The 24682-nt window shown below is 40.0% G+C and overlaps 3 protein-coding genes across 7 annotated transcripts in view; 2 read left to right on the top strand and 1 right to left on the bottom strand.

Annotated features, from left to right (window-relative positions):
* Positions 1-338, bottom strand: part of LOC114560476 (anoctamin-9) — a 28898-nt gene extending 28560 nt beyond the window's left edge. The window contains exon 1 of one of the 2 annotated variants that reach the window (XM_028585872.1): positions 259-338. The gene's annotated coding sequence lies outside the window, so the exon portion shown is untranslated. The remainder of the gene's footprint in view (positions 1-258) is intronic. The other variant, XM_028585873.1, reaches the window with a different exon arrangement.
* Positions 339-3026: 2688 nt separating this feature from the next.
* On the top strand, positions 3027-21750 carry ano5a (anoctamin 5a). Of its 4 annotated transcripts, none has more exons than XM_028584763.1 (22): positions 3027-3587; positions 6830-6897; positions 7348-7485; positions 7779-7820; positions 11036-11143; positions 12235-12303; positions 12686-12970; positions 13255-13374; positions 13546-13661; positions 13756-13890; positions 14022-14127; positions 14281-14341; positions 14600-14751; positions 15106-15186; positions 16202-16430; positions 16599-16771; positions 16886-16983; positions 17425-17555; positions 17834-18039; positions 18138-18337; positions 19264-19369; positions 19595-21750. In XM_028584763.1, exons 1-22 carry the CDS (start codon positions 3518-3520, stop codon positions 19823-19825), a joined length of 2925 nt encoding a protein of 974 aa, XP_028440564.1. In that variant the 5' UTR covers positions 3027-3517; the 3' UTR covers positions 19826-21750. The 4 variants fall into 4 exon arrangements, with proteins under 4 accessions (XP_028440564.1, XP_028440565.1, XP_028440566.1 ...); XM_028584764.1 differs by lacking the exon at positions 15106-15186 and adding an exon at positions 15538-15612 and having other exon boundaries at positions 3028-3587; XM_028584765.1 differs by lacking the exons at positions 7348-7485; positions 7779-7820 and having other exon boundaries at positions 3029-3587.
* A 547-nt stretch (positions 21751-22297) lies between these two features.
* On the top strand, positions 22298-23696 carry LOC114559726 (P2Y purinoceptor 3-like). Its single transcript, XM_028584543.1, has 2 exons — positions 22298-22380; positions 22635-23696. The coding sequence occupies exons 1-2, from the start codon at positions 22315-22317 to the stop codon at positions 23694-23696; spliced, it is 1128 nt and encodes a 375-aa protein (XP_028440344.1). The 5' UTR covers positions 22298-22314.
* Positions 23697-24682: the final 986 nt, after the last annotated feature.

Genomic DNA, 24682 nt, shown 5'->3' with positions numbered 1-24682 from the left:
TGAAAGTATGCAGAAGTTACAGAGAGCCAAAAAACGTACGGAAGACGGAAGAAAAAAAATAAATAAAGAACAGAATAACAATAGGTGGAATGCTGTAGAACAGCATTCCCCCAATAAAGAACAGGATAACAATAGTTGGAATGCTGTTGAACAGCATTCCCACTAAATAAAGAACAGGATAACAATAGTTGGAATGCTGTTGAACAGCATTCCCACTAATTAACACAGTTATTTAACTCATATTCAAAATAAACTCACCGTATTAAATGTTCCAGTGTGAGCATGATTTATTGAATATGTAACAAATATAGGACGATTACACAATGTAGCTTTCCAAGTTGTTGCTTCAGTAGTTTTACTTCTCCTGCAAATTTCCCCCTTTTGACAGCAAGTCCACATTTACAGGAAGTACTAAAACAAAAGTGTATTTTACTATTATTATATTGGCTGTTTCACTCCAAGCTTAAGTTGCTTTTTTGATATTTGAGGTATTATATTAGTATTCGGCATACAAAATGTATGACCAACATATGAAAAACGATTCCTACCCTACATTGTATTAAACTTTAATTTATTTAACCACTATTGAAATGCTGCTTTAAAGCATAAATAGTAATAATCTAATCCTTAATATATTTTATTGTTACTACTTTTACTTGTGTCAATTTACATTTGATGTAGTTTTTGCTGTGTTTAAACATGGCTGTATATTTATATAATTCTAAAAAATAAATGTTTTTCATCTTTATCTGCTTTAAATTGTAGGCCTACTGACACTTGCAGTCGGAGTAGGCCTACTTGATATTTGTGAGCTTTGTGTTTGTGTGATTCCTATTTCTGTTTCCCATCCTTTCTCTTTGAGTGTTTAAAAAGAAAAGAAAAAAGAAAAACAAACCGGTGGCCCTCTGTGCCTTGTTATTAAAGATGAGTTTCACCATTAGTCTTGGAAGCCTTGGAAAGCAGTGCACACCCAGGAGGACCCACATGTCAGGGAGGAGAGGCGATATAAGGCTCAAGAAAAAGTGGTCGCGAAAATAAGCGGCTGTATTTCTGTACTCAGCCACACCCCGCAGAGGAGGGCAACATAATTACACCAGTGCAGGACTGTGCAAACCACTTGAAGAGTGACAGAGGGGGCCGCTGCGGTTGCATCTGACCGGAGTGGAAGTACAGGGTGGAGGTGGCTGGGAGGAGCAGGGAGAAGCTGCTGCTAGACCCTTTCCTTAAACGTACAGACGAGGTGATCGACTGGGAAGATAAACTAAACATCACACTGCTTTAAACAACAAAACAAAACACTAAACTAAACATCCGAGTGATTGCTGAAAGATTCACTGAAGCTCACAATCCTGGAAAGGGCTCCTCAGCAAAGAATTTAAACTGTGATGTTTTATTTTACTGATGGATTTAGATAGGCTATATAGCCTATACTCATGAGGGTTCACTCTCAACAGATCTTTTCTTTTTAATTGTCTGAACATCTTCTCAGGTGGGAGACTGAGATGCTACGTCTATCCAGACAGTTTTGGAAAGGCATGAATGTGGTTGGTTGTGAAGAAGTTCCTGGAAGCTAAGCTCACTCTGGATATTTGGACAAACAAATTTTATTTTTAAATTGAACCTATAAGCAAATAAGTGCTCTAAGGGAACATCGTGACACAGCATCAAAACCCAAAGTCTGTCTTTGTTTAGTCTTTGTTAAATGTAGCCTCATTTGCATAACTCATGTGTAGTTGTGTGATGGCATGCAGATGATTGACCAACAGACTCTTAAAACCTATGCTACATGGTTTCACTTCCCAATTTTTCAACCATCAAGTGGAAAAATAAAAACAACAACCCTGCTTTAAACAGTGCCACAAAGATAACCCAGAATATAGGCTACTTGTTTTATTACATTGCCTCAGGTCATCATGAAAGGTGTCAAATCTCAAACGGCTGGTGAGCATGGCAACACTCCTCACAAAGAGCAATAATGAACCTCTGGTTTAACTTGAAAAGTGGAGCTATGTTTTATTTTATTTTCTATCTGAGTAGAATACTGAGGTACAAACATTAATGAAGTCATTAGCTAAGGAAGTCCATGGAGGAAATAAGCCTCTAACTCACATGTGTCAAACTCAAGGCCCACGGGCCAAATCCGGCCCCTTGCTCACTCTGATCCGGCCCGCATATCAATCTAGGTTCACAATATATTTTGGCCCACCTAGTTGTGCGCCAAACCAAAAACATGGTATTTGCAATTACACAACACTCAAAGCAGAAATTGGCAAATTTGCTCACTTTGAGACTCAGAAATGCCCCAGAAGCAGAAGCAGAGAGTTTAATATTCAGGCTGTGAAAGAGGTTGTTGTGAGTCAGCTGGGTGGTAGCCTGCTTAGAAAATGTAATCATTGTTTTTGCTTGATTTGCTAAATTCTAGGATGGCTTTGGAACTTTCTTGCAGACTTTTTCAGGGCTTTATGTCAACCAAACTGTAATTGAGAAGACTATATGAGACATGCAATAATTGAGTCAAAGATATTTGACTTTTTTGATGAAATAAAGACATGTCAATAAACTATACAGTACAGGCCGAAAGTTTGGACACACCTTCTCATTCAATGCGTTTCCTTTTTATTTTCATGACTATTTACATTGTAGATTCTCACTGAAGGCATCAAAACTATGAATGAACACATATGGAATTATGTACTTAACAAAAAAGTGTGAAATAACTGAAAACATGTCTTATATTTTAGATTCCTCAAAGTAGCCACCCTTTGCTTTTTTGATAACTCTGCAAACCCTTGGTGTTCTCTCAATGAGCTTCATGAGGTAGTCACCTGAAATGGTTTTCACTTCACAGGTGTGCCTTGTCAGGGTTCATTAGTGGAATTTTTTCCCTTATTATTAAAAAAGCAAACCTGAAAATAAAAGGAAACGCATTGAATGAGAAGGTGTGTCCAAACTTCTGGCCTGTAATGTACATGTCTGGCCCTTGATGTAATTCTCTTTTTTCCAGTTTGGCCCTTAGTGAAATTGAGTTTGACACCCCTGCTCTAACTTGTTCGTTAGCTAACATTAGCTTAATTCGTTGCTGTTTTGTTAGGTAGGCTAGCTACGTGTTAGGTTAATATTTAGGTTAATATTTCATATTATTTGGACAACGCATTTGTGTTTCTTTAGTAGGCTACCTAGCGGTAACATCTAAAACAAAAAGACATTTGAGTACTTCCCCAGGCTCATTGGCTTGTGGTGTGGAGCCACTCCCCCACTCACACCTCCCTTCCCTGCTGAAGTGATGCAGCAGTCTGCGGTCAGTGGGTGAAGGAGGGAAGGCTGATAGCCTGGTGGCTGGTGGACTTAACTAACGTTAGCTACGTTAGGCGAGGCGTCTCTCAAGAGGACTACTGCGAAGAAGCTCGGTTAGGAGTTCAAGCGTAGAAAAACGGTACAGACATCGTCTGGCTGGGGAAATATTGGTGTACATGAGGACCGATAACTAAGCACGGCTTTGGTACACAACAAACTCAACATGCACCGATCAACGGGGCAAGCGGGAGGGGACAGTTTAATTGAGATGAGCCCAACAGACTCTTTCAATGGTGAGTAACGTTAGGTAAAGCCAGCCTGAGCCAGGTCTGCCCTCAGGCTGTGAAGTTCCGTAGTTTTCACATTCCAAATGTTGCCATGACTTGTGTTGTGCTTCATTAGAGTTTCCTACTGGGAAATCATTTAGACTAAACTGAGATTGGTATTCCCCAGTCTCTTAAGAATAACTTTAAAATATAGGCTAATGTGTTTCAGGACTACTAACAAATATTACACTAAAACCAAAACCTTTTAAACATTACTCGATGTGAATTTGGACACAGCTTACACGAACTGAAACGGTCTAACGGCCATAACAACATAACATTTAACCATAACCATGCCATTTCTCAATTGACAACAAAGGTAAACAACACATTTTAAGTTAAATTTGCGTCACTATCTTCCTGGGACAATTGATAAATTACAGTGTGTATGTGGCAGTAACAACCTGTACCACCTTCACACAGGACATTTGAAAATGAATTTAAGTAATATTTGCTCAACTATTTTAAAATGTATACCACCCTGCACATTTCCCCTTTAACACTATAACCAGCTCTCTGACTTCATTTCTATGGGAGCAGCAGTGATCCAGCCAGCCTCTGACAGCTGGCCTGTTTACTGGAAACACTTTGTCACTTATAGGCGCCCCTCGATCTCTGCTTCTGGCTAAATGTAAAATTTGAACAAACGCTTAGAGAATTGTTTATTTTTTATTTTGTTGCCATTCATGGTATCGCTGAATGGAAGATAATTCACCCTGGATGCCCTTCAGCAACCGTTATTTGTATGAGTCGATGTAATAGTGTTGTGTTTCCTATGCAGCATAGACAGCATAATATAGCAGATCACTGCAGGATCATGAACTATAGTGTTACTTTGGTATTGTGTGTTTATGGTGTTGAGATAACAGTCAGTGGATGAAGTGTTAACCACAAATCACAGTTATAGCAGCTCCACAACATTAAACACTGTAGTACTCTAATTCTTGATTATTTTAATATAGAGCTACATATATTCTACAATGTTGACTGCTGATGGAAAACAGCCTCTTTATAACTTCTAAGAACTGTTACAACTGAAACATATACAGTATTCCTATTGTATGACGTTGGGCCAGAAAAAAATTATTTTCAGGCTCTAAATATACACTCAAAAAGTCTTACTGTTACTGGTATATCCCCAGGCTGCTAATATTTCCAGACAACACATTTAGAGTCTAAATGGAAAACAAGCTCTCACAGTTTGCAGTATTCTTCGTGCACTGTATATAAATACAGGTTCAAACACATGAAACTATATAGTTTGGAACTATATTTTAGGTACAAGTTCCCAGACTAATTAGGGTTGTGGTTTGACCATGTAGATTCAGACTAACTTGGATTGTCACTTGTCATTGCTTCAATGCTCACCCTTACTGCAAAATGGATTTCATTTATCTAGCATTGTCTGTGTGAACTGGCCTGTTAATATGACAGACAACCAATGGCTTCCTGTCACTGGAAATCAGACACCCTCTCCCACTGTGTTTATACAAATATAGCAGTTTGAAGTGAGGCTGGTGAATTTACGTTTACACCCTTGCTATACGGCAGTGGTAACACTGAAAAACTATGGATGCAAAATTCAATACAACTATACAGTTAGGCATAGGCTACTAAAGAGTAGTTCTCATATCTCTTGTTATTTCAATACACCAGCTGTATTTGTTGTTGCTGTTTTATAATGCAGCAGAACATCCCTTTTATTATCAGTATAGCTGAGTTGTAAAATAAGTTTGTTTGTATAAATAACCGATGCACATAAGGTTTTGAATCTGGAGTCTGTTGGGTGGCTGTGGTAATTAAAAAAAAAAAAAAAAAAAAAAAAAAAAAAAAAAAAAAGAAGTAACCAAGATCAGCTTCTCTTTCTTGAACAAAGCCTTAACTGTGGATGCTTCTTAGCTAGGTAGAAAAATACTGTTGTCTTAGCTGAGAGGCTTACACTAAGTGCTCTAATACTGTGTCCAACTGTGCAAGATTATGGTGAGAGGCATTCTAATATGTTGTGAAAGATTTTTTTTAAAACAGATGACTGCAATCCATCCCCCAAAGTCAATATCATAACTGTTTTTAAGGAAGATGAAAAAAGAAGTTGGATTTAACGTTGTTTGTTAAAACACTATAAAAGTCTGGCATAAAAGGTTGGCTATGTGTTTTAGCTTTAAATGTACTGTAACTTGTACTGTTGTACTTCATATTTTAAATAACAAATAACTAACAATTACATTTCTTAGTTGTTACATTGTTACTGTGAGACATTAGCAATCACTTAGTCAATTAAGTAAAGCTTAAGTGAAAAACAGGGATTTAGTACAACAAAATAAAAAACTAAAGATCTGCAGTGAGAAAATGTGTTGTATTCCAGTACTGGCAAATTTCATTTATTTTAGTTTTGAACCACTTACTTATACTTTTCTGACTTGGTGTGTAATAATGTAGAGACAGCGAAGGTTTACATAGCACAAGGTTCAAATGCTTGTTTCAGGTCTGTGTAAGCACATTTTCTGTGTTGAGTCCAGACTAATTATAACCTCAGAGAGACCATCAATTAGGATTTCTATTTAAACATAGAGGCTGAAACCTTCTTCTGCTTTATGTTTTTGGCGATAGTGGTGCCAACAGAACTTGATGTTTGCCTTGCTTTTCCGTCTGCCCTGCTACTTGTTCATGTAAATTTCTTTGTCAGAAGGTTTTAACTGCTTTTGAGAGGCAATGAATGACCGGTGAAAGTAGAACTTTAATATGGTTAAGACATGTTTCTTCTACAGGCACCTTCATTTTCGATTTCATTAAGGGGATTTACCAGACTTCTCAGTCTTGTTTCCTGCAGTCACTCCTGTAGTGGTAGAATCACAGCACAGCAACATGGCATGTGTATTCTTTCACAGTGATCCTGTTAAGTCATGCTGTCTGGCCAGTGGGAGCGCTGCCACAAAATGCTGTACAAATATAGACCACAACATTGGCCGTCTGTCATTGCTGCCCTCTTAACTGAGGCAGCTTGTTCGTATGCCTGAAACTTTACTGCCATCAACCTGCCTGTCTGAGAGTCACTATGCTACTTGTTGTTGTTGTTGTTATTATTATTATTATTATTATTATTATTATTATTATTATTATTATTATTATTATACAATGGATAAAGAATACTGCCATTTAAACACTGGCAATTCCATTCTTAATTTAGTGTTCCTTATGTTACTGTCTTGCAGATGGTATGAATGGCTACCACCAACATGCCTCGTCCAGCACAGGATCCCTCCAGCAGGGACAATCACAGGTAAACACAAACCTCACCACGTGCTTACACTCACCTTATACACACATTTCTGTAAAGCAACTTATTTTGCCTTGATTGTGGACAGTCTGAGAAAGAGTTTTATTTTCAAACAAATTCCAAATCATAATTTTTTTAACATCCCATGTCATTATACATGGGAAGTGCCTCAGAATAGTTAGCAAATATCTTGGATGGTTTGAATTTATACCAGCTACCCATTCATCACACTGATTTTCTTATTGGGAATCCTCCACCAATCAACAGCCAACATGTGGTAGAAGGGTTAACTTGTCTATGTTAGTAGAGCCCATAACTTATAGTCTCAGTCTTAAGATTACATCCATTTTTCCAATCCAATCATAATAGTTTACAACCTGTAAATGTCATGAGAGAGTCAGATATAACCTGTATGATCCTGTCTATTCTCCCTCTTTCACACTGTACTTAAAGTCCGCTTTAAAGCCTGATGTGTGTGTAGAGACCTGTGAGTCTCTCAACACCAGCCTGGCCTCGCTGGCCCCCTCTGACCACAGCGACAGTCCACAGTTTGAGGCTGAGACCTTAGAGCGAATCAATGCTTTGACTGGGGTAAGACAGTTTGAGGACACAGATGCATGCCGCTGTGTCAGTGTCTGCGTGTTTGTGTCTTCTCACTTCATCGCCGGACTCTGATCATGGCTGACTTATAACATTCAGTGGTTTTGATGGTTTTATGAGTGTTAAACATAATCTGTAACGATGTGTAAACGTAATGCAAGTGCGGAGTGTCTGACAATTTGATCACCTCTGTCCGTAAGGTTGCTGCTACAGTTTTAGCTGTATGTTGTTGAATTTGTTGTGTTGTTAGGCTTTCTCTCACTGTCCACTTGGTTCCTCCACAGCTGTCGAGAAAGCAGGCACTATTCCTGAAGTTTCGTTCCAGGGTATGGCATGGTAAAACAGGCTTGTGATGTGATGCAACTTTATGCATATGTCTGCCTGCCAGCCTTTATTTCTTTCTTGAGAAATGTCTGTTCAGTGTTGAGTTTCTCCACTGGCACTACATTTTCAGAGAATATAGCTTGGGCATTAGAGTTGAAATCTATACACATTTTTTGGCAGAGAGCTGATGCTGGCTTATGGAGAGCATGTTTTTTTCTGCAGAGATTAATGGAAACATGCTGAGCTATGTGTTGATGTATCATAAGAGTTCATTAAAAATTGAAAATGCCTTTTCACTTGCTTTGTTCTCACCTGTGATAATCGTCTGCTTCACTGAAGAGAAATCAACAGCCTGGTGGTGTTACAGCATAATTAGAAAGTGCACAATTGCACTCACACACGTAGTGCCTCGAACATGCACCGTATATCGTATTCGTCATTTTATTTGCACAGCTGTTTTTGTGTGTGTGCTTTTATGTGTGTTCCTGTAATTTAAATGTATACAGTCTATACTGTAATCATGACCCTGCCCTGTGCTCATGACAGGACTGGACTTTGCTGTGGCTAACCATATAATGTACTGTACTGTACTGTAGGTTTCTTAGTGTGTAACCAATTTAAATGAAAAGTGGAATTACCCTTTTAACAGCAACTAATCCTTAATAAAAATAACTTGAAATAAGCTTTTCTAAAATTCTGGCTCCCTCCAACTAAAGGGTATGATTTAGCCGAGTGGAAGATCACATGAAGGAGTCAAGAAGAGGGGCGGCAGCTGCACATCTATAAATTGCCTCTATAATGAAGACTGGAAACAAAAGCTGAGTGTATGGTTCTCCTCCCTACAAGAAGTTTCAGTTGCATGAAACTTTTAGGGAGGCTCACTGAACCAGATACAATGTTTTCTGCAAATCTGGAAATCACAGTATTCATTTTTCCTTTTTTAGCTCTGGAGAAAAACACATTCTCTGTGTTTAGTGAAGTCCTCAGGATTGCCATTATGAAATATAGCTATAATCCAGAGATCTAGAGGCAACCATTTACTACATTTGGCTAACCGTACAGAACTGTGTTTAAAAAAAATCCTTCATATTGTTGAAATAATATAGCAAAAAAAAAATAACACTCACCATTAGCTTTTGTGGCACTAATATCAGTGACAATGTAGCAGCTTTGATATATTTAAGATCAAAGATTCAATTGAAGTTCTGTTCAAAACTTATTTAGCCCCAAAAAAGAAATGCTTTGAAAGTAATATTTTAAAGAAACTCCTCCCTGAAACTAGTAGCCTATTTATCTTAAACCATGTTCTACATTTACTCTTCTTAATTAAGATAAAAGACACTTGTTTAAACACCCAGTAGTTAGGGGTTAGTTGGTAAATGTATAGAGCGCTGTGGCCTTTACCAGCTTTACTGAGCAGAATCAAGTCCCAGCGGATGCACTGATTCCATATGGCTGATCTGTAATTACAGCAAATTAAAGAGTTTTTGCAGCAACGTCCCAGTTAAAGAAAGCATCCACCCTGTCATGGTCAAAATGGTCCAATATAGTCTGGGAGGTAATGCAGACCAGTGGTTATCTTAGAACTTATGCATCATTTGGGCTAAGATAGCTGTAAAAACACGTAGACACAAATTTTTCTTCAAGTTAGTACAGTAGGAATCAGGGTGGTAGATCCAGCTGTAGAGCTAAAGACAGCTGTCTTACCTACAGTATATCACTACTTGTTTGAGGCAATTTACATGCATTATCCACTGATAAGTGTCCCATTTGCACTTTATACATTGTTGTGGTAAGGTGTCCACATTGTTTAATTGATTAGTTTCAGTCAAGAGTCAACAGTCAAGTCAGACTGGGGAGATTATGCACCAATTATCAGTTTTGGTTTTCAGCCTTATCAGAGCAATTTTCTCAGTTGGCTTTTCAGCTGACATTTTACTGGTTATCTGAAATATTAGACAACATGTATGAGGGACTTTTACTCTCCTGATGGTCTTTGTTGTACAGTACAGTGATATCAGCTCCCCTGACGCTGTGCTCTTATTACATTAGCTAGCTACCTGGCAGTCGCTAAGCTATCACTGTGCTGATGTCATGTCTAGGAGACTCCTTAGTATCCCTTCTCCTGTCTCTCTCCCTCACTCTTTTTCTTCTGAGCAAGTGAGGGCTTGCTCTGGGACGTGAGTGGACTGGATGGAGCTCCTGTGGCTGGGTGATCAGTGGAATGAGAGTGAGAGAAGCAGTGCTTTTCCATACTCCCTGGAGAAGGGCAATTTCTTTCAGACAGCCAGTCTTTCCGCTGCTGCATCATTAACATAAAGGGAGTGGGCCATGGAGGTAAAGTGCTCTTCCTTTCCTCCCTACCCCCACAGCGTTGTGCTGATGGACAGGGCTAGCTTTGTCAGAACAGCAGTACAGTGTGATGATGTAGTTTTTGTGATGCTGAATTGTCTTCTGTCCAGTGTAGGAAGCTACTGTAATGATGACAGAAGTAACTGGTACATGGTTATTTTTAGCTTTCTGAACAGCTGAAGCAGCACTAGCAGCAAGCAGGCATGCCTTCCTTTCCTCCCTTCAAGCATTCCTGTGTAGTTCATTTCTCTTCAGCCCTGTGCCTACTGAAGAGAAGGACACTGAAGGGCTGACATTTCTTTTGCCACCAATACTGGTGTTTTCAGACGCTGTGGATTCCAGAATTTACAGAAAAGCAAATAAGCACCAACAATGTTGGAGTGTGGTGTCAATGAATTTGTAGTCCTTTCCACATATCCTTTGCTATAACATGTAACCTGAGGTTGGGTTTGAGTTGACAGAAGGCTTGAAATCCAAGCATTCTAAATCATCTTTCTGGATGTTTTTTCTTTGGTACAACAAATATTTTGTTAAAAGCACATTTTCATCTTCAGTAAATACTATAAAGGGGACATGAGCAACATGAAACATCATAACCATAGCAGATTACCTCCATTTAGCATGCTATTTGTGTTTAGAGTTAAAATATGATAATCAGTATTTTATTTGTTTTAGACAAACAGTCGAGTTTGAAGTGGTGTGGAGGTCTTGGTCTTTGGGTTTTGCTGTTAGCCACTGACACATAGTTTGATTGTCTGGTCTGCTGTGGTGAATGTATCTAAAGACTTGTTATGCTAATTGTGTGTGTGTGTGTGTGTGTGTGAGTGTGTGTAAATGTTGTAACCTTTATTCCATCTCATTATAGATCGACAAACAAAAACACAGTAAAGACTCTGTGTTCTTCCGTGACGGAGTGCGCAGGATTGATTTTGTCCTGTCCTATGTTGACGATAAAGATGGTGAGAGAAAACAGGTAAGAAACAACTTCTAGGCACTGTTTGTTCAATATATTTCCCTCGTTCACTTACTACAAGCATGTTTTTCTAATAACTTATGTTTTGTTTCTTGATGAATGTTTTTTAGTGTCATTGTTGTATTTCTAGAACTAAATATCTTGAAATTCTAAAATATCCCACAAAAGAACAGCAGTGTTATTTCCACTTCTTGATTTAAACAATGAGATCTGTTTCTTACAGGATATCCTCAGAGTTCACAGTGTGCGTCAGCGGCATGCCCCAAATACACAACACTGATACAGTTAGATAAACTGTTATTCTCAGATACTGTCAGTAATCCTCTTTAGGAATTTTCTTAGGTCACTTCTAGAGATAGACTTACTTACAGACCTTTTTTCTTAGGGAAATAACTTTGAAGAAGTTCTGTACTGTTGCTGGCCAGATGTGTTTTTGTGGCGTGTCTCTTTATCAGCTTTGTGGGGTGCTGAAAGACTTGTGTTTGAGTAGTGTTTGACACTGAGCTGTTAGTCTTCACATCTCTGTTAGCACTCGGATATGAGGCAGTCTGTGTCATAGCTGACTCACATTTTACCCACAGCCTTGTTAATGAGTCAACATTCAGACCTCTGATATAGACAATTCCTTTCTCTGTGCTCATTTCTGAAAATGTTAAACCTAATTTCAGGTGCCATATGGTAACGTTATTTCATACTACTGCACTACCACAAGTAACTTTGACTACCTGTTTGCACTCAGTGACTGCTACTATTGAAAATACTGTGCTAACTGACACTGCCTTATCCACACTTGTTTTAACAGTAGTTCATCATTGTTATACCTGTTGAACTGACTGTGATGCCATGTTTACTTTGATTTTACATGTTTTGTTTTTGGCTTGATCTACTTACATTTGCAGTATTCAACATTATTGCAGTTGTATATCATCAGTTGTGTATCATACAACGTGAGCCACAGTGTATATCATGCTTTTCACATAAGTTTGTCTGTACTTCATTTTGTTATACAATAGATTTAGCTGTTGTACAATGGCAGTACAGGAATAAATATTGAACTAAATAAATATACATTGCTTTGTTTTCTTCTAAAGGAGAGGAGGAGGTTGTTTGAGGCCAATCTAGTGAATGTCGGCCTGGAGCTGGAGATCGAAGATAAATCGGTAAGAGCGTCCAGTTATTGATTTTGATTATGTCTAATGTAAAAGGAAATTAAGTGGCCAACAAAGACATGCATTTATGTATGTGTACATCATACAACATATCTGTGTTGTGTTTTTGCTGTTTTTACAAAGACAAAAACCAATACAAGTGCTTTTGTGATAAAACTATAAACCAGTGCATAAGTGTCTTTTTTTAACACAACAAAAGCAAACTGCCAATTATCTTAATACCATAAAGTCAACTAACATGAATTTTACATAAATCCTTTAAAGGGCACTTTTTAGGTATCTCCTTTTATCACTAAATTAGTTTTTTAGTTTATGAATCAGTAGCCCTACACTCATTATACTGTATCACCTGTCTCACTGTCATTCTCATCAGGAGTCAGACAATGGAAAGACTTATTTTGTAAAGATCCACGCTCCATGGGAAGTGTTGGCCACCTACGCAGACGTGCTGAAGATCAAGGTGCCATTCAAGGCCAACGACATCCCAAACAACAGCGAGATGCCCATGAACTGGCTGTCCACCCCCTTTCGTCTGCCGGAGAAGATCATGCACCCCGAGCCAGACTTTTTCACAGCTCCCTTTGACAAGAGCAAGTCTGACTTCTTCCTTATTGATGACAAAGACACGTTCTTCCCCCCATCTAATCGCAACAGGATAGTAAGTATTCTCTGACCTTTCTTATCTTGTTTGTGAGCTCCAAATGAAAACATTCTCCTGACATAAAATCTGAATCAGCTATAAATACTTCAGTATGCTGCAGTTCCGTGTGCAAGCCTATACATAAATCCAGTAGGTTATGTCTCTTGTAAAGAATGAAATAGTATCTCTATTATTAACTGTTGTGAATACAGAAGCAACTTTATTATAATGTTTTCATCCATACATATTTCAACCCTCTGAATAACAAAATACTATGTCCCTCTATTTCTCTCTCTGCCCAGGTCTACTACATCCTGTCCCGCTGTTCATACCTCAGGGATGAATGTGGAGAGAGAGACAAGAAGGGGATCAAGAGATTACTCAACAATGGCACCTACACTGCTGCCTTCCCCCTGCATGATGTGAGCCTCTTTTGGTGAACTTTTGGCACTTTTTTATAATTCAAAAAAAGACATGGACACTTCAATGCAATGTGCACTAATGCTGTTGGAGGCAGTGTTGGATGTTGCATTGCAAGGATGAATAAAATTGCATTAACGCTATGCATGACTGTGTCTTCTGTGTGAGTGCAGTGTAGATACTGGACAAGATCTAAGGATGCTAACTGTGAAAGTGACAGATACAGTCTCTACAAACACTGGGCCGGATTCTTCTGTTTCTTCAAGGAGCAGCCACTCAATCTTATAAGGTAAGACTCAAAAACATAGTAGTCATATCTGATGTGTAGTTACTCAACATTAACTAAAATAATTGACAGCAAAAATGTTTTTTCCCTTCAACAGGAAGTATTATGGGGAGAAGATAGGTATTTATTTTGCTTGGCTGGGCTTCTACACTGAGATGCTGTTGTTTGCTGCAATAGTTGGGACAATTTGTTTCATCTTCGGATTCCTCACCTACGATGACAACCAGTGGAGGTGAAGGTTTTGTCAAGAATTCAAGCCTGTTTTGTTGGTCTTTCAGGTGTCATTGTTTTATTAGATATTATTTTATTACTAATGTCGTTGTACTTTTTTGTTGAAAATTACTCTCTTTTTTTTCACTGCAGTAAAGAAATATGTAGTGAGGAAGTTGGAGGGAATATTGTCATGTGCCCGCTGTGTGACAAGAAATGTGGCTACTGGAAACTCAACACAACATGCAACTCCTCATGGGTGAGACATCCTGGTTTTGTGACTCAGTGGTTTTTGGTCATCATGAATTATGTTCTTTCTTCAATATGTGACATTTGAAGGGTGGTTGCAGCTAAATGTAAATACATGAGTTTTTAATTAAATCACAATTTCTCAAACATGTTCTTCTTTCAGCAATCACACCTGTTTGACAATGTGGCAACAGTGTTTTTTGCCATATTTATGGGGATTTGGGGTGAGTAAAAATGTCTGCTCTCTGCAATTTATATTTTCTAACCAAGTACACCACCTAGTGGGAGCTAATGAATTGTTGTTGAAGACCACTGTCACTCACTCTGTATTTAAAGAACCTATTCACCCATATCACAAATGTAATAAACCTTTTGTCTACTGAGGTGCTGAAATCTGCCACTTCTGCCACCACACTGGTATAATAGAGCTGAATGGTGGTCAGAGCACTGAAAAATCACATGTGTGGGTCTATGCGCTGCAGTGACGCTGTTTCTGGAGTTCTGGAAGAGGCGGCAGGCTCGTCTTGAGTACGAGTGGGATCTGGTCGACTTTGAGGAGGAACAACAGAAGCTGCAGCTTCGGCCAGAGTATGAGGCCATGTGCACCAACCGCAAGCTGAACCGCATTACTCAGGTGTTTGTGTGCCCATGAAATACTAATATGCTCTATAATACTGTGTAATGTACAACTCTAGGTCTCATGTGCACATACTGTATGGTAAGATTAGATAGATTACAGTATATGTTGTATTTATTAACTCTACACACTAAGCTGGTTGCAGACATTCATTAGGCCAGTCTCTGGACTAAAACACTCTTGTTAATAGAAACTCTTTGAATAAGAACAATATTACTAAAGTAAAATTGACCAACTGTGTTTTCAGGGAATCAGGAATATGTAGTTGGTCATAGTGACAGACACAGATGTGTGAGATTAACAGAAACACTGTGCTGTAATTTTCCATGACCACATCCCACCCTTCTTTAGGAAATGGAGTGGGTTCTTAACAGGACTTCTACAGATATAATGGGGAAGTTGTTGCTGTGCTGGGCCACCGTGGTGCTCTGGGTAAGGGTGGCACTTAACGTAGAATGCCACATTGGTGAGGAAAAGGTTTTGGTGTGGTGTAGTTTGTGTGGATAGCAGACATTTCTGAAAAGACTTGGAGGTTTAAGTTTCCTTCAGTACCACGTTTGTCTGGTGGATCAGTATCTTGAAAGGCTGTTTTCGCTAGAAGACCGCTAGATGAAAGAATTGGACTCAGACACACACAAAGAGCTGTGATTGGGCAACCTCACTCTGCCTTGCATCTGAGGCCAGTGGTAATTAAAGTAACCTGGCCTTTTTAGAGCTGTCTTTTCAGGATATAACAAAGGGTGACTGACTCCTGTGTCCATCCTTTGCTTGCTTATGATGTAGGAAATGGAGCCATACTTACCCGTAACAAGCAAGTGTGCACGTACATGTCTGTCTGGAGCCACTGTGCTGTTATGGGTAAGCATTGTATCTTTGGTAAACTTGATGAATCTAAATGTCTTTCCTCCTCTAACTGTTCCTCCACCCTGTGTCTTTTTGTCTTTCCCAAACCGTTCATCATCATCACTAATATCCTGTGGCTAGGGCCAGTATATATAAAACTTCTAAGAAATGGAGTTCTCTCAAATTATTTGGGAGTTGAGACCAAATCAGAACACTTGTTTATTCATGGCATTCTGAATTCAAAAAATATGGGCAAAATTATGTCATTCTTAGAAATGGGACCAATTTAAGACCAAATCTTAATGACTTTAAACATACTGGCCCAGAATATCACTGTTGTGGACTGTAAAAACCTGTAACATATGAACGAGCTAATGGGAAGCCATTACGGAATATTTCTTTTCATGGGGAATGTCTGCAAACTTCAAGCATGACAGTTACTCCTAACTTCTATATTGGCAATCATTCCCCATGCTTTATTCATATGTCTACATGTGCTTTGGTGTTTGCACTTGCATCACAATTGGTATGGTGTTCTCACTGTACTTTTGTCTTGTGACATGCAGTTGTCTTTCATGTTGTCTCTGTTGTCTCTGTCCTGAAGATCTCATTGATCATTGCCTGCATCATTGGGGTGATAGCGTACCGCCTGGCGGTGTACGCAGCCTTTGCCAGCATCATGAAGGACAGTGCCACCAGCGACCTGCAGGTGGTTGGCCCCTATATCACTCCACAGCTGGCCACCTCTGTCACAGCCTCCTGCATCAACTTTATCATCATCATGATCCTCAACTTCATGTATGAGAGAGTGGCTATTTGGATCACTGACATGGGTGAGGGTCAGGCTGAGAGAGCAAGTCCCATATTATTAGATTTCTCTGTCTTTATGTATCCATTATCCATTTCATATGGATCCTTGAAATTGTTATCATGCAAAATGTGTTCCTTTTTTGTTTGATGTATTTAAAATCTATGTTTTATTATGTTTTACTATGTGGCAGAAATTCCCAAGACCCACCTGGAGTATGAGAACAGACTGACTGTGAAGATGTTCCTCTTCCAGTTTGTCAACTACTACTCCTCCTGCTTCTACGTGGCTTTCTTTAAGGGCAAGTTTGTCGGCTATCCTGGAAATTATGCATATATGTTTGGCAGCAACCTGAGGAATGAAGAGGTACCACATATAACAAAGTTACATTGCATAAGATAAGCACTGGTAATTCAATTTGAGTCTGAATTTTAGTTAATGTTTGTTTCTTTCCCATCCCTCCTCGATCTCAACATTCAGTGTGACCCTGGTGGCTGTTTGATTGAGTTGACCACCCAACTGGTAATAGTGATGACTGGTAAACAAGTGTGGGGCAACATCCAGGAGGCTCTGGTCCCGTGAGTACTCCAACTGAACCGACCATTCAAAGCATAATTACTCTGCAAACAAACATATACAGAGGGGTTACATTTCGCACACTCTCTTAACAGGCTTTGTAGCCCAATCACATAACTCATAGATATATCAACCATGGCTGGGGCCTTGTTTTGATATAATTTATCTTTTTCCAAATGTAGTGTTTTTTCACTTTTTTCAATTTTTAAAGTCATCTTTGCTACGATGATTCTTTTTAATTCTGCGAGTTGATTTAGAAAATAATCAAAGTAATGTATTATAATATGGCATTATATAAACACAAAATCAATAAGATTATGGCATTCAAAGAAAGATTTCTTTATAGCTATTGTTTACAATTCAATACAGCCTCCAATATGGCTGTTTGAGGGTGAAAAATGTCATCGCCTCAAAGCTCTCTATCGCCCCCTGGTGTCCTTCAGGTGGCTGATGAACTGGTGGGGCAGCAGGAAGGCACGAAGCCACCCAGAGAGTCTGTACAGCCGCTGGGAGCAAGACCACGACCTGCAGGAGTTTGGACAGCTGGGCCTCTTCGACGAGTACCTGGAAATGGGTAAACATTCAGTACACCGTCATTACACAAAGAGGGAGATTTAGGGACACATTTGAAAGCTTGGCTGCAGTCAAGAACATTTTAGTGAAGTCCAGTTTCAGTTAAGACCAGGCCAAAAGCTAAACTAAGACAAACATTGGTTATTACCTGTTAAAATACTGCAGCAACGTTTAGGAATATACACAGGAATAGATGGATAGATGGATGGATGCAGTGTCCACTGACATTCTGCAGATGGTGCTGTTTCCATCCTACTGTCTATCCTCTCTGTGTCCCAGTGATCCAGTTTGGTTTCATCACACTGTTCGTCGCCTCCTTTCCCCTGGCACCCCTGCTGGCACTTATCAACAACATCATTGAGGTTAGAGTGGATGCCTGGAAGCTAACCACTCAGTTCAGACGTCCTGTGGCGGCAAAGGCCCACAGCATCGGAGCCTGGCAGGAAATCCTCAATGGGATGGCCGTACTCTCTGTGGTCACAAATGTGAGTGCTGGACAACAAATGTGTGCTTTGTGTCTGCTCATTATCTTCCCAGTTGGATCTCTAGTTTTTCATACACCGTTTCTTTCCCTGCTTTCTAGGCGTTCATTGTGGCCTTCACCTCTGATATGATACCTCGGCTCGTGTACATGTACGCCCATCCAGATGGTGCGATGACTATGAAAGGCTACATAAACGACAGCCTGTCTGTGTTTAATATCTCTGCGATTCCACTGGCCAACAAGCCTGATGATGGGGAGAACCCTCCCTGGTTCAACAGCTCCATCATCACTAACTGCAGGTGTGTGTGATTCTAAGGCATGTTTCCACTTTGGTGTTAATATATGACAGTGGTGGAAGACCTTAAGTACAAAAAGAAGTACCATTATGTAAAAATACTCTGTTATAAGTTAAAGCCCTCCATTCAAAATTCTAGTCAAATTAATTATTAACAGCATTAAAGTGTTCAAGGGTACATATTTATTTTGCAGAATCACACCTTAAATATATATTATTATTATTATTATTATTATTGATGATTTAAAATGGCATTTATTTTAAATCACTATTTTATACCACTAACAAGGCTCAAAATAACACCAGACTTAAACGGTAGCATACTGAGGGTCCCTTCATGCAAACAGAAACATTGAGAACTTTGGAAGTGTACAGACAGTTTATTAAAAAGATAGATTATAAAGACAGTAGCGTTCGTGTTTACTTTCGGGCACCATCTTGGAAAATAGTCATCACGAACGTCGAATCACGAACGCTGTTTGAGCTATGTTACTGGTTACTGGTTGCACAGCGTTCGTGGTTCGACTGCTCATGACTGTTTTCCAAGATGGCGCCCGAATGTACGCTATACAACGCTATTATTAGTATTTAAGTACATTTACTTAGTTGCTTTTCACCACTGGTATATGAAATGTCTGATCATGGTGGTGTGAAATAGTCCAGTGCCTTCTGGACACATTGGTGCAAGATTTAGTTTAAAGAAGTAAAAAAAAAAATTTCGCTAAGAATTCTAATGTAGTAAAAGCCTCATAAATACAGCTAAACCACTTGACTTAAACCACTATTTACAACTACACTACTATTAAAATGTGTGGTGAATATTGTATGTGTACTTTTTCATAATTGTAATTCATTTTTATAGATAATTATTAAGTTATTACTTCCTTTTCCATTACAAAATGCCCCAAAGAACATGTTCCTTCTTTGTAGGTATCGTGATTACCGCTACCCTCCTGGCCACGAGAGACAGTACCACCACACAATGCAGTTCTGGCACATTCTGGCAGCCAAGCTGGCTTTCATCATTATCATGGAGGTAAAACAGCGCTGAACGCAGTGCCTCCACCAGCACCGCCAACACTTATTGACCACTTGAACTGGGCTTCACTTTTTTACCCTGGGCAGTAGTCGATTGTTACAGTAATAATAACCCCCATTCTACCACACACAGATGATACAAATCCATGCAGAGTTTTTTCTGCAGCTCTTCCTGACTCCAGCTTGAAGTAAAACTAACCTGTTGTTCCTTCTTTTTCCACAGCATGTTGTGTTTCTGGTCAAGTTCTTTGTGGCCTGGATGATTCCTGATGTTCCCTCTGAAGTGAAGGCTCGAATAAAGAGAGAGCGCTACCTTGTCCAAGAGTATCTCCATAACTATGAAGTGGAGAAGCTGAAGATCCAACTCATTCAAAATGGCCATAATGATTGTACCTGCCCGCCTATGATCTATCCGTCTCTACCCAAACATGAGATGCTGTCAGAGTGTCTCTAGCCCAGCTAGCTGCTGGTCAATCAGCTGGACATGATGGGAGGACATGGTAATGATGTAGATTGCCCTGCTTGTGTTTTATGATACTGACCATCACTTTGCTGTAGTGCCTGTGTTGTTTGTCAACACACACACACACACACACACACACACACACACACACACACACACACACACACACACACACACACACACACACACACACACACACAGAGTTTACTCCATTCACAGCCATCCCTCCTCTTCTGATCGTGAAAGTGCACACAGGTGAAAGACAAAGTCTCCATGCATGCAGAAACGTGTATTTAAACCTCTTTCTCATATTTATGGCTTTTCACTCTATGTTGTAATCAAATTGCTGATGATAATCAACATTTGCTGTAAGAAAAGAAAGAGAAAACTGTATACACTGTGTCTAAGCCTGACAACTTGCTCTTATTTTAATAAGACTATTTATTGAAGTGCCACTATAAGTAACCAAAAACTGAATGCCTTAATATATCACACACTTATCATTGGTTCTATCTGCCATTAGAATAACAATTGATATTTAGAAACTGAGCGCTTGCTTATTATAGATTTTGAGTATTTCCCTTGTTCATATGTGTAGCTGTATGAAGGGTTCCAGTTTCATATACTTTTAAGTTTATGTTCAACTTGATTCAACTTTTGATTTTTTTTTTTTCAGTTACTGCAACAAATGTGAGCATTGTTTATTTGCATTGAGGTTACACCACAGATGTAACACAATTTTACAAAATGATTTTCATGTTCATAGGCTGTTCACATTTTTGCTATAATGTCATAACGGCCCAGCAATTTCTCCAGGCCAAAATCTGACATATAAATTAGCTTTTTATGAAGACAAATCTGTGCAGCTGTTGGTACTGTGAGTAAGGGCAGATTTTGTCCTGCAATGGCCAGTTTTGGGCAGCAGCAGCTGGTGCATGTTGACTGTTGACAGTGAGTCCTGTTCCTGGAGATGACGAGCTTTAAGCCCTGAGAGAGTGAAGAGATTCCTTTTTAATGTGCCTCTGTTTACCAACACGTCTGAGCTAATAAAAACCTGCCCCTACCTACTGAACTATGTTTGCTCCACTACACAAAGCACATCAGCCATCGCCCAGTTCTTGTGCTTTTGTTTTCCTCAGCTGTGTCTGTGTAGAGAAGGAAAGATACACATTCGTTTTTTTTATTTTGCACAAAGCACTTAATGAAACATGTCTACCAAGACATAAACGTGTCAGTGTAAATGTTGTCATGCCACTACGTATTCATAATTAGTCTTTTGAATCTCTTCATTTAAATGGAATAACAGTTGTACTGTAGGTAAGAGGGAGTCTGAATTTAATATTTATATCATGCTTAAATGACAAGGATAAAGTTGTAACTTTTGTTTTAAAATTATATGAAGGACATTTCATGTTTATTTGGCTGCCTACATAGAAATACAGTATGTGAGAAGTATCTGTTGTGAGATATTTGAATTTTAGGTAAAATAGCTGGCTGGCTGTGCAACAAACTCAGGCAACTAAATCTATGTTTGTTCGAGATGCATGTAGATGTGACTGATCACGTAGCCGAGAGCAATGTTGGACTGATCCAGTTTGCCTTTTTCATGCTGTGCTCTCAGCTAAACTCATACCTGTTGATGCCTTAATACATCTAATACCTTGTGTTTTTTTATTTAATTTCCTTGTATATCTCTTTTCTTATGTCTTCTTTTTGTTATCCTCTAGTAATATTTTATTGTATAACATTGCCATGCTTGGAAAAAAAAAAGTGAATCTGTTTATTGTATGCTTAAAGTTACAGTACAATTTAATGTTTTCATTAATTTGTTTCTCTAATTTTTGTTATTGTCCTGTATCCAAATGTGTATTGTAAACAAAGACAAATCTCAAAAATAAAGTACCAGTTCAACTTGAGTAATTGTTGGACATGTTTGGATCAATACTTTTTCATTTCATTTCAAAATGTATTCAACAGGAAAGGATTAAAAAAGTAACATTTAGTTACAGTTTAAAAACGGGCCTGACTCTCTTTAAAAACTGGTTTCCAGCAGGTTCCTGTTCTGCAGAGACATGGAACATAGGACATAGTTATGGCACATGAAGACAAAAACACTTGAACAGGATAGCAGCATGGGCTAGACAGATACAGACAACTAAAACAACATTACAGACAGTGCTAACAAGACTTGTATTGTCCAAGTTGGACAATACATGAACAATCACTGAGTACAAGTGTAACTGTTGAGAAGGTACAGTTAGTATGCCTTTTTGAAATATGTGATGGATGGTAGTGTTCTGATGTGATGGGGAATGTCATTCCAAATGGTGTATGTGTGAAAAAAGGATACTGTAGCCCATCGGCTCCTCTGTTGAGGGCATGGAAGTTTCTGTTCACATAACAGATGGCCCAGAGAACACTGATAAGTATTCAGTGTTTGTTCACACTGGTGGGTGTGTTTTACACCAAAATATGTAGGCATGGTCGTTTCACTTGGCACACCGAGAAGCCACTTAAACAAAGACATGGGCAACACTCAGGTTCAGGTAGGTTGGAAAGTGTGGATAACATTTATAAAACAACTGATTTTAAACGGAGTAATGTGGCAAACGATGGTTTATAAGCTAAGCATGTTTTTCTATTAGGGCAAATATTGTCCATATTTAATGTTTTGTGTACCGATGCCCAAGTGTTGACTATTAAATGAAGCTTTAGATAAGGAAAGAGAGGATACAAACTATCTTGTAATAGATCTGCATTGTAAACTCCAAGTTGAACCTCTGTGCCCATTAACATCCAGCCTACTGAGGAAGCCTTCTGCGACCTGGACACACATCGGGGTTTACCGGTGGTCCTGCTCTACGTGATGCCGTCCTTCTTCCTGACGGTGCTGATCCTCGGGCTTCCCCTCAACCTGCTCTCCCTCTGGGTTTTCCTCCACCGCCTGCGGCGCTGGACCCGCAGCACGGTGTTCGTCTTCAACCTGACCCTGGCTGACACCTCGTGGCTGCTGGCCTTGCCTTACCTCATCTACTACCACCTGGACCAGCTGTACTGGAAGCTGGGGCTGCCACTCTGCATGGGTGTGAGGATGTTCTACCACAACTACTTCTACCTCAGCATCTTCTTCGTCACCTGCATCAGTGTGGACCGATACCTGGCCATTGTGCACCCGCTGCGCTCACTGGTGCTGCTGGGCCGGAGGCAGACCGGCCTGCTGTGTGTGGCGGTATGGGTGGCCACTCTGATGCTCAGCATACCTGTTGCCAATATGACTCTGATCCAGACTTGCCCTGGGAGCAACCGCACCGTCTGTACCCTGTACATACTGCTGAGTGAGACCGGGGAGAGCCTACCCTTTTCCATTTGTTGTTCCATCATCGGATTCCTTTTCCCCCTGCTCTCCGTCTGCTACTGCGGCCTGCACAGCGTCAGAGAGCTGCGCCACCGGCCCTGCCGCCCCGACCCGCACAACAAGCAACGGCGGCTCCGGCGGGCGCTGAGCGCAGCGCTGGTTTTCTTTGCTTTGTTCTACCTGCCCTACCACCTGAGCCGCAACGCGGCCATCGTGATGCGGGCAGTCTACCCTGACAGCCCCGCCTCCTGGCAGCATGCAGACCTGGCCTTCGCCTTGGAGATGTGCTTCTGTAGCCTCTTCACCTGCGTGAACCCTCTGTTCAGCTGCTTCATGGGCCGCCAGTTCAGAAAGGAGTTTTACGGCATTTTTGCTGTCATGTTTTCCCAGTGTCCAGGCATGCAGGTGGCGTCAATGATATCTAAGCGGACCAGGATGACGGTGAGGAAAAGGCAGGGGATGTCTACTGTCACACCTGTGTGCGCACTGCCTGCACCTGGATCTTAATGAGCTGAATAAATGTAGGCTAAATCAATAATGTTCTTTGTGCACAATTAAACTGTATAGAAAACTGTTTGTATGCCCTTTGTTTCAATCACCTGTTTTCTTTGATTACTGGAATACGATAAATACACTGTATAACAATGGTTTCCACTTCTCAGTCTCCTTTATCTCATATCAGAGATTTGGTCTCCTTAGCTTCCTTACACAACACTGCCTCTGCATGGTTGACTGCATACTGTACTTTACGGTCTCGTACACATGTGTGAATGGCATGTCTTTCTTTTATTCAGTAAACAACATTACAATGCTCAGTTTATACATTTTAGTGAAAACAAATCTTTCTGCCTAAATGTGTCCCTGAAGTTTACAGTGTGTAAACGCCGCAGGTCAAATTAAAACCGAAATAACCGGATGTGGGTGGGGGCGGAGGGGGGGTCATTGCTTTGTGCCTGCTGCAGCAAGGTATTTATAAGTGGTCGGAGCTAGTCCTGAAATCCTTTTTTATTCAGTTATATATAGTCTACCTAATTAAAGGAGAGAGGTTATGCAATTGGCAATTGTCACCGTTAACAGTAGTAGTAATTGAATTAGAGGAGGGAGCGGAGGGAGGAGGGGCGCTGCACGGAGCTGCTGACAGGTAGATGAGCTGTGCGCTGTCCGCGGTGCTGAAACCTCCTCCGGCTGCTGCCTCACCGGAGATCCTCACCTCAGATTAGACCGGAGCTCCGCTCACCTGCACCGGCTGAAGACTTTCACTTTTTCCACCTCGATTTTTCAAAGAATACAACAACAACAAAAGAAAATCAATTTTCTGTGTTGCTGTTTTCGAATCGCTGCTTGGATCTTAAGATGGCACTGCATGGATTAACATTGCGCAAGGCAAAAGCGGACTTATTTGACTGCTGTTTTGTGACTGTGAAACCAGCCCTTTCAGACTGAACGTGTTCCCCCTCTTTCTCCATTTTCTGGCTCATCTTTTTAGGACATCG

The sequence above is a fragment of the Perca flavescens genome, chromosome 8 (assembly GCF_004354835.1).
Source record: "Perca flavescens isolate YP-PL-M2 chromosome 8, PFLA_1.0, whole genome shotgun sequence".
NCBI classification, from domain to species: Eukaryota; Metazoa; Chordata; class Actinopteri; order Perciformes; family Percidae; genus Perca; species Perca flavescens.
Note: the sequence above shows the minus strand (reverse complement) of the source record. Positions and strands in the feature narration are given on the sequence as shown.